Source organism: Moschus berezovskii, chromosome 10 (genome assembly GCF_049115385.1).
Source record: "Moschus berezovskii isolate FMDL1 chromosome 10, NW_MosBer_1.0, whole genome shotgun sequence".
Classification (NCBI taxonomy): domain Eukaryota; kingdom Metazoa; phylum Chordata; class Mammalia; order Artiodactyla; family Moschidae; genus Moschus; species Moschus berezovskii.
In genome coordinates this window covers 63,796,926-63,806,877 of record NC_142469.1, presented here as the reverse complement: position 1 = coordinate 63,806,877, position 9,952 = coordinate 63,796,926, and the positions used below count along the sequence as shown (strand labels likewise).

At 40.6% G+C, this 9,952-nt stretch overlaps 1 protein-coding gene across 1 annotated transcript; it reads right to left on the bottom strand.

Moving 5' to 3' along the window:
* Window positions 1-8,711: 8,711 nt before the first annotated feature.
* Window positions 8,712-9,713, bottom strand: LOC148776328 (syncytin-1-like). Its single transcript, XM_088840477.1, has one exon. The coding sequence runs from the start codon at window positions 9,711-9,713 to the stop codon at window positions 8,712-8,714; it is 1,002 nt and encodes a 333-aa protein (XP_088696603.1).
* Between the last annotated feature and the right edge of the window lie 239 nt (window positions 9,714-9,952).

Here is a 9,952-nt window from a genome sequence, read left to right as displayed (position 1 = left end):
ATAAATAGTATGTCATGGTTACTTAAGAAAATATATATCATTTTCTTATCCATCAGAATTCATTCTTAAACTCATAGGATAAAATGACATAATTTTAGACATAATTAGGGTTGAATTATTAGGTTGGACTACAAAAGAGTAGGAGAATAATTGTCTTTTTATTTTCTAGAAAATTTTAAGCATTGTATTAATGAAATTTTATAGGCTTTGGTCCCCCCTTGATAGTGGCATTACTCAAGGTGTCATGGAGAAGTGAGGGAATCTTCTCCAGACAAAGGCACATTGGCTGATATAAAAATTCCTAAGAAGTCAGACCTGCTCCCTATCTCTCAGGGTACCTGTGGCATTCCAGAAGCGGTGTGGGCCAGATGAAAGAAATACAAATGAAAGATGCTCACACCTCAGGCAGAGGAGAGGATGATTCCCTAACATTCTATTGTCACAACCAATTCATCAAATGTGAATTCCAGCGATCTTTAGATTTCTGATGATTGGAGAACTTAGCTACAGGTAAATCTGAATTTCTTCAAAGTCTCATGTTATTTGACTAAGAGAAGATGAAAAAAAAAAAGTGAAAGTGTTAGTCACTCAGTCTTTTCTGACTCTAGCCCACCAAGTTTCTCTGTCCATGAGATTCTCCAGGCAAGAATACTGGAGTAGGTAGCCATTCCTTTCACCAGAGAATCTTTCCCACCCAGGGATCAAACCCGGGTCTCTTGCATTATTGCAGGCAGATTCTTTACTGTCTGAACTACTAGGGAAGCCCTTGATTAAGAAAGCAATGAAATTAAGGTTGGTCTTTTTCTGATAACTGATAATAAAATCATCATTATATGTGGAATAGGATAAAGAAAAATTTGTAACCCAACCAACCTTTTTAAAAGCTGCTTGCATGACTTGCTCAGTCGCTAAGTCATGTCCAACCCTTTGCAACCCCATGGACTGAAATCCACCAGGCTCCTCTTTCCATGTGATTCTCCAGGCAAGAATACTGGAGTAGGTTGCCATGCCCTCCTCCAGGGGATCTTCCCAACCCAGGGATCAAACCCGCATCTCCCGTGTCTCCTGCATTACAGGCAGATTCTTTTACCACTGAACCACTAGGGAAGCCAAAGAATATATAAAATTATGCTTGTATCATAAAATGCCTGACTTCCAGTTTATCTAGCCATCACTAATACCTATCTATCTATGTATCTATCCTCTCTCCATCCATCCATCTATCTATTATAGAGATTTCACAAAGCTAGCATTATGGAGATATACATGACATTCAGAATTCCATTACTGACTGTGCCTGTAATTCTAAAGAAACCACGTTCTCCTTGCAATGAGTAAAAAGTGATGATTAGAGTTATGCTCAGATAGATTTTCTTTGACATTCAGCTCCAAGCTTTATATCCACTTCTCCAATCTGTATTAATATTAATATAGTAACCCTACCTGACCCAGAGCTGCAGGCATTCTAACTGAATCTGCATCTTCTTTGCACAATACTACCAGTTTTAGGGATATGAAATTAGTAACAGTTGGACTGAAATGACGATCTGCATTCCTCACTTCATTCTCTGAACTCTTGTCACTGAAGCAAGAAAAAGGTCAGGAGAGTGAAAGTCCTTTCTGAGAGTCATAGTCAGAAGATGTGGATAGAAAAGGAAAGAACTAAGGTAGTTCACACCAGGTAAGCTAAGGTACCATTAGATGGGATCTAAAGTTAAGCAAGAGGTCATATAAATACTGCACATTAATATTTAAATTTTTATTGTATAACTTGAAAATGAATATGGTTACCCATAAAGAACAAGAAATATTCACCTAGAAAAGTATCAGTCTCTATATTCAGATAGAAACGTATCTACATACTGATATAGACATTTGTAGAGAGGATGATGTGTATAATCTTTGCTGGTTTGTTCAATTGGGCTTTTATTTTGACCTATTGTGTCTGTGTATCTGGATTCACACTTATTTTTTCAAATTTTTTCCTCATCCTTCTAGGTTTCTCAACAGTGAGGAAAGATATGTATAAAATACTGATATATATCCCTTTATTCTGTAGACCATTTCAAGAACGACAACCTTTCTGCTGGTGTTCATCTGTCATAAACCTCATAGGAGAAACTTTTCCTCACATTGTAGAAATAGCTTCTTTGCTTGCTATACACAAATAAAGTTGTAGAAAAAGTGAACATATTAAAATCGAACTTATTCCCAGGAGGCCAAATAACAATTTTTGAAATGAAGAAAATCAGAAGAAAAGTACAAACATTCATGTTACTATGCGAAAGTTTAAAAGGAGAAGCAAATTATTTTTCATAAGCAACTTAATACATTCCTAGGGCTATAAAGCAAATCTCAATTACTGAAAATAAAAAGTATAAGAAGTATACAAATATTCAGATTTTGGAGATTGTTAAAATGTGGACATTTTAGAAATAAATTTCTATTCCTAGTCCCCTTTATGTATAGGGGATAAAAACATTCAATATTATAAGAAATTTTGAAACAGAAGGAAAGAATTCCTGTCCTCATAGCCAACATACTTTCCCCATCATGTCACATAGTGGTGTTCTAGTTTTGTCTGCCAACTCTCCCGCTGTCTACCGTAGGCAAGATTTCCTCTCACTGTGTTCCATTCAGTCGAGAATTTGGACTGCCAGCTATCTTGGCTGCAGATCTGTAGCCTGCCTGTTTTGGTCTTGAACCTCACCTCTACTGGGCATGCTTGATTTCTGAAAGCTTCCAGAGATCTCTGTTTACAACAGACTCACGTGTGCATGTTTAATTCCTTATTGTTTGTCAAACAAAGAAGAAAATACTAAATCTACTGGTATATACATTTTTTTCTAAAGGAAGAAGCAAGGGCTCCTGCATAAGAAAACTATATGAGTAGAACTGATGCTCTAACCTACATTCAGTGATTCAAAACAACTCAAAAAACAAAACAAAACAAAATTCTCTTCACTCCAGGTTTGTCTGTTTCAACTGTTGTGATTCTCCATCTCATCTCCACAATTCATCAAAACATGTGAAGGCATTCCATGAAATTCAGAAGAAAATTCTCCAGTTTCGTGAATCAGATATAGAGGCAGATGTTGTAGCTTTTAGTAGAATTTTAACTCTACTCCATATATTTGAGGATCATAATATGTTTAATTTGTATATCTGTGCTATTATTTGCCCTTGATGCAATGAGTAAAGCTGACTAACTTGAGAAGTGTCACCATATTATCTACTATATCATGCATTCCTAAATTCTCAACCCTGGTGACAAATTTTAATCACTTGACGAATTAAGCCCCATTCCCAGAAATTCTATTTTAATTTGACTGAGATTTCTAATACCTAGAGTTTACCTGATACAGTTGAATCATAAACCAATAAACTAGAGAGTTTATTCATAAAAAGACTAAAACTAAAATAAATAATAAAATAAAAATAAAACAAATTCCTGCAGGATTAATCTCTCATGAGTTGCTAGAGAGGCTACCTCCTGACTTACCTATGTTTCTGAAGTGGGGTTTTCTATTCAGTTACTGTGGTAAGCAAAATAATGCCACCCCTCCCAAGATGATCATGCCCTAATCCTTGGAAACTGCATAGTTTGCACAGCAAAGGAGAATTAAAGTTGCTCAGCAGCAGACCTAAAAATAGAGAAATTATACTAGATTATGCAGATAGGCACACCTTAATCATAAGGGTCCTGAGAAGTGGAAGACTGAGGCAGAAAAGGATCAGAGAAAAAGATGTGATGACAGAAACTGGGGCAACGTTATTGGTTTTGAAGACGAAGGAAGGGTGCTATGAATCAAGAAATGTGATGGCCTCTAAAAGGTAGAAAAGGTAAAGAGATTTGTTCCTACGACTTCGAGAAAGGAACACAGCCCTTCTAAAACATCATTTTATCCAAGTAAGATTTGAATCCTGTAAATTTTGGATTAATAACTTTTGTTCTTCTGTGACTTTTTCACAGAAGTTATATCTGACTCTTTGTGACCACAAGGACTGCAGAATCCCAGACTACCCTGTCCTTCAATATCTCACATGAAATTGGCTCAAATTCTTATACATTTAGTCAGCGATGTTATTTAACCATCTCATCCTATGCTGACCCCTTCTCCCTCTGTCCTCAATCTTTTCCAGCATTAGGGTCTTTTCCAATGAGTCAGTTCTGCATCAGGTGGCCAAAGAATTGGAACTTCACCTTCAGCATCAGTCCTTCCAATAAATATTCGTTGATTTCCTTTAGGATTGACTGGTTTGATCTCCTTGCAGTCCAAGGGACTCTCAAGAGTCTTCTCCACCACCACAATTCAAAATAACCAATTATTTGTCACTCAACCTTCTTTATAGTCCAACTCTGACATTCACACATGATTACTAGAAAAACCATAGCTTTGACTACATGGACCTTTGTTGGCAAAGTGATGCCTCTGCTTTTTAATACACTGTCTAGGTTTGCTATAGCTTTCTTTTTCAAGGAGAAAGCATCTTTTAATTTCATGACTGCAGAATAATAACCTAAAAAACTATTAAAAATCTAAACAACCTATATAACACTTTTGTGTTCTCTTAAGCCACTGAGTTGTGATAATTTTTTAAAGCAACATTAGAAAACTAGTATAACATTTTTATCATAGACCATTAAAATTTGTTTTGTGGACATTAAAATAATAATATAATAACGGTAAACAATTTAGAGCATCAGTTCAGTTCAGTTGCTCAGTCGTGTCCAACTCTTTGCGACCCCGTGAATCACAGCACGCCAGGCCTCCCTGTCCATCACCAACTCCCGGAGTTCACTCAAACTCATGTCCATCAAGTCGGTGATGCCATCCAGCCACCTCATTCTCTGCCGTCCCTGTCTCTTCCCTCCCCCAATACCTCCCAGCATCAGAGTCTTTTCCAGTGAGTCACTCGTCGCATGAGGTGGCCAAAGTATTGGAGTTTCAGCTTTAGCATCAGTCCTTCCAATGAACAACCAGGATCGATCTCCTTTAGAATGGACTGGTTGGATCTCCTTGCAGTCCAAGGGACTCTCGAGAGTCTTCTCCAGCACCACAGTTCAAAAGCATCAATTCTTCGGTGATCAGCTTTCTTCACAGTCCAACTCTCACATCCATACATGACCATGGGAAAAACTATAGCCTTGACTAGATGGACCTTTGTTGGCAGGTAATATCTCTGCTTTTTAATATGCTATCTAGGTTGGTCATAACTTTCCTTCCAAGGAGTAAGCGTCTTTCAATTTCATGACTGCAATCAGCATCTGCAGTGATTTTGGAGCCCAAAAAAATAAAGTCTGACACTGTTCCCACTGTTTCCCCATCTATTTCCCATGAAGTGATGGGACCAGATGCCATGATCTTTATTTTCTTAATGTTGAGCTTCAAACCAAACTTTTCACTCTCCTCTTTCACTTTCATCAAGAGGCTTTTGAGTTTCCTCTTCATTTTCTGCGATAAGGGTAGTGTCATCTGCATATCTGAGGTTATTGATATTTCTCCCAGCAATCTTGATTCCAGCTTGTGCTTCTTCTAGCCCAGCGTTCCTCATGATGTACTCTGCATAGAAGTTAAATAAGCAAGGTGACAATATACAACCTTGACGTACACCTTTTCCTATTTGGAACCAGTCTGTTGTTCCATGTCCAGTTCTAACTGTTGCTTCCTGACCTGCATACAGGTTTCTGAAGAGGCAGGTCAGGTGGTCTGGTATTCCCATCTCTTTCAGAATTTTCCACAGTTTATTTATCCACACAGTCAAAGGCTTTGGCATAGTCAATGAAGTAGAAATAGATGGTTTTCTGGAACACTCTTGCTTTCTCCATGATCCAGCAGATGTTGGCTATTTGATCTCTGGGGCCTCTGCCTTTTCTAAAACCTGCTTGAACATCTGGGAGATCACGGTTCACATATTGCTGAAGCCTGGCTTGGAGAATTTTGAGCATGACTTTACTAGGGTGTGAGATGAGTGCAACTGTGCATTAGTTTGAGCATTCTTTGGCATTCCCTTTCTTTGGGATTGGAATGAAGACTGACCTTTTCCAGTCCTCTGGCCACTGCTGAGTTTTCCAAATTTGCTATCATATTGAGTGCAGCACTTTCACAGCATCATCTTTCAGGATTTGAAATAGCTCAACTGGAATTCCATCACCTCCACTAGTTTTGTTCGTAGTGATGCTTTCTAAGGCCCACTTGACTTCACATTCCAAGATGTCTGGCTCCAGGTGAGTGATCATGCCATCGTGATTATATTGGTCGTGAAGATCTTTTTTGTACAGTTCTTCTGTGTATTCTTGCCACCTCTTCTTAATATCTTCTGCTTCTGTTAAGTCCATACAATTCTGTCTTTATTGAGTCCATCTTTACATGAAATATTCCCTTGATAAATCTAATTTTCTTGAAGAGATCTCTTGTTTTTCCTGTTCTGTTGCTTCCCTCTATTTCTTTGCATTGATCACTGAGGAAGGCTTTCTTATCTCTCCTGTTATTCTTTGGAACTCTGCATTTAGATGCTTATATCTTTCCTTTTCTCCTTTGCTTTTTGCTTCTCTTCTTTTCACAGTTATTTGTAAGGCCTCCTCAGACAGCCATTTTGCTTTTTGCATTTCTTTTCCATGGGGATGATCTTGGTCCCTGTCTCCTGTACATTGTCACGAACCTCCGTCCAGAGTTCATCAGGCACTCTATCTATCAGATCTAGTCCCTTAAATCTATTTCTCACTTCCACTCTATAATCATAAGGGATTTGATTGAGGTCATATCTGAATGGTCTAGTGGTTTTCCCTACTTTCTTCAATTTAAGTCTGAATTTGACAATAAGGAGTTCATGATCTGAGCCACAGTCAGCTCCTGGTCTTGTTTTTGCTAATTGTATAGAGCTTCTCCATCTTTGGCTGCAAAGAATATAATCAATCTGATTTTGGTGTTGACCATCTGGTGATGTCCATGTGTAGAGAATTATCATAAACCTGAGATTAGTATACTTATTTCAGTTGGTAATCTAATCAGTAAATTCAATGTCACATAAAAAATAGAAATCTTTATAATTGTGGATTACTTACTAGAAACAAAATTTTGGAATTTTAAATGCGTTAAATAACATTTATAAACTTAGTATTTTATTTAAAATAGAGACATACAGCATGTAAATCATAACCCAGATTTCCACACAACAAAGATTAAGGCACTAGACTTGCCAGTTAAGTGATAAAGTGCTACATATTAGTTTTGCTAAAACAAAGAAGAGGTATAATTTTCTACCTATACTGCAAACATTAAGTACTCAGCAGGGAGCAGAATGATTTATGATAGAGGCGGCATAATGTTCTGGAAATGAAATTAAGATAAAATTAGTCTGGATATCAGAAACTCTCTCAACAAAATGCAGTAATCTCCCAAATAAATTGGTGGGATCTATACCACCTGAAAAGTTCATACAATAATGATTTTCAAAAATGAAATACTCTTTAAAATATTAGGGGGCTTCCCTGGTAGCTCAGCTGGTAAATAATCCACCTTCATTTCAAGAGACTGCAGTTTGATTCCTGGGTTGGAAAGATCCTCCGGAGAAGGGATAGGTTACCTACTTCAGTATTCTTTGGCTTCCCTGGTGGCTCAAATGTTAAAGAAGCCATCAGTAATGTGGGAGCCCTGGGTTCGATCCCTGGGTTGGGAAGATCCCCTGGAGAAAGGAAAGGCTACCCACTCTAGTATTCCGGCCTGGAGAATTCCATGGCCTGTATAGTTCATGGGGTCACAAAGAGTCAGACAAAACCGTAGGGTCCCTTTGTTTCTCCCCCGGTGGCACCGCTGGGGAGAGCAAGGCGTGGAGCAAGCCCGTTTTGCCTCCCCACACCAGAGCGTGGAAGGGGAAGAAACCCCAGGGGAAGGGTGAGCTGGCCGCCCGCTCCACAGCCCTCCTCGCCTGGAGCAGGACACTCAGACGCAGCGCGGGTTCTGTCAAGGCAGTTCCGCTTTATTGTTACAAGCTCTCCGTATATAAAGGCAAGCGTGGGGGTTTTGCAAGGGACTTTCTGCGGTTGGCTCCAATCATATTAAGGGTCAGGTCATCACACACTGACGTTACAGCAGAGGTCTAGTGTGATCATGCACTGTTCACACAAGGGGAAGTATTCAGGGGCCAATCATAATTTTTTGTTATTATTTAGGCCCGCGCCCTCCTGACATCCATCAGGTGCCATCTTTATGGGTGCGCCTTTGCCATGTGTCTTTTTTCAGCCGTGCGCCCTATATAGCCCCCTTATTTATTTATTTATTTGTGGGGTCTTTCTTGGGAGCCATCAGGGGCCACCAGCATGGCCTCGCTGGAGACTCAGTGACTGTGCCTGTCTTAGGTTGTCCCCCTCTGGGGATCTTACCCTTCATTGGCTACCCAGTTAAGCATAGGCCCCAGTGGCTTAAGACCTGGCTGAAGGTCTTTTGGAGGGCTGGCCGGACTTAGGCTTTGTGGCGAGGGTCTTAGCCTATAACGGATCTTCGGGATGGCATTGGATGGAGGTATATTGTATCGGACAGGGGTAGGACTAGTAAAGGGCCTTGCACAAGCACCATTGGGCCCTAGACCCATCGTGTGTTGAGGTTCTTGGGCCCTTTATGTCCCGGATGAGTAGATTGGCTCTTTGGGGCGGTTGGAGTGCCCCCCATCTTAGGCCTGCAACCTATTGGCAGACGGTCGTCAGGGATCTTTCAGGACTTTGGGTCTGTCACCCGTATTTGAGCGAGGAGGATGGTCTTCACTTGTTCCCGGGAAATGGTCTGAATCCGCTCCTGCAGGAACTTCTGGAAAAGGTTGACAAGGCAGGGTCCAACTAAAAGAAGTATAACAATGATCATTATTGGTCCTAGGAAGGGGAGCAGCCAGGGGAGGAATTGATGCCATAGGCCTTGGGTGTTGTGAAAGTTTTGCAATTCCTTTTTCCGGCGTTCAATTCTATCCCTTAACTCTTTTACATTTCCCTGGACTATGCCCGTTTCATTAACAAAGTAACAACAGTCTTCTCCCAAGAAGAGACAAGTTCCCCCCTTTTCCGCAGTGATGAGGTCAAGGGCCCGTCTATTTTGTAGGGCTACTGCAGCCAGTGAATTAATCTGTTTCTGAACGGATACAAGGGACTCTACCAATTGTTCCATGTCTTCATTAAGTTCCTGAGACAATTTGTAATAAAAATGAGCAGAAGTTGAAATGCCCCTGATCCCAGCACCCAGGGCCGTCGCTATGCCAGTCCTGATTAGGATAGGAGCAATGATAGCCCGCCATCCTCTGTGAGGAGGCTTTGTTGGTAACCCCTCATGATGGTCAACGATTTGATCCATATCCCGTTCATTGATGAAGATTAGTCCTGGGGCTAAGAAAACCAAGATGCACCCTGTAGGGTCCAGAGGGAGACAGGAATAGGCATAGGTCCCACAGAGGAGAAAGATCCCAGGGCTGGTGCAGTTGCTTGTACTGTTCCATGGGACCCATGAGGTGCAAGAGTGGGTGTCGTTATAATAGGAAGCATTAGAGGATGAGGTATTAAGAAAGCAAGTTAGATTTGAAGAGGCGGCAAGCAAGACATCGTCAGCAACTGGCCCAATAAGCTGTGTGATACTTTCGGTGGTATTGTTGGTTTTGAGAGTGTAATTGCCTGCTGATATCCAGGTGTCGGGCAAAGGGACTGCGATATGCGGTGAGGGGGTTAGTGACATGCATATCCAGCATGCCTCAGAGGGCTTTTTTTGTGAACTCTGAAAAAATTGGAAGGAGGAGTTGAAGAGGCGGGTGACGTGTAGATCGTTGGTGGGGGGGGGGGTTGTGCAGGAGAGGCCTCAGCTGAGTGAGTAGTTCTATGCGTTTGTAAGGTTCGGGAGTCGCCTTTAGTTGGGTAATTATATTATTTATGTATTGCTGTTGTGCTTTGTGTCTGTTAGTATCTTGTATCCCACCT

What these genes read in the sequence shown, in the direction of transcription:
- LOC148776328 (XM_088840477.1), bottom strand. Translation starts at nt 9,713, where the DNA reads ATGTCACTAACCCCCTCACCGCATATCGCAGTCCCTTTGCCCGACACC.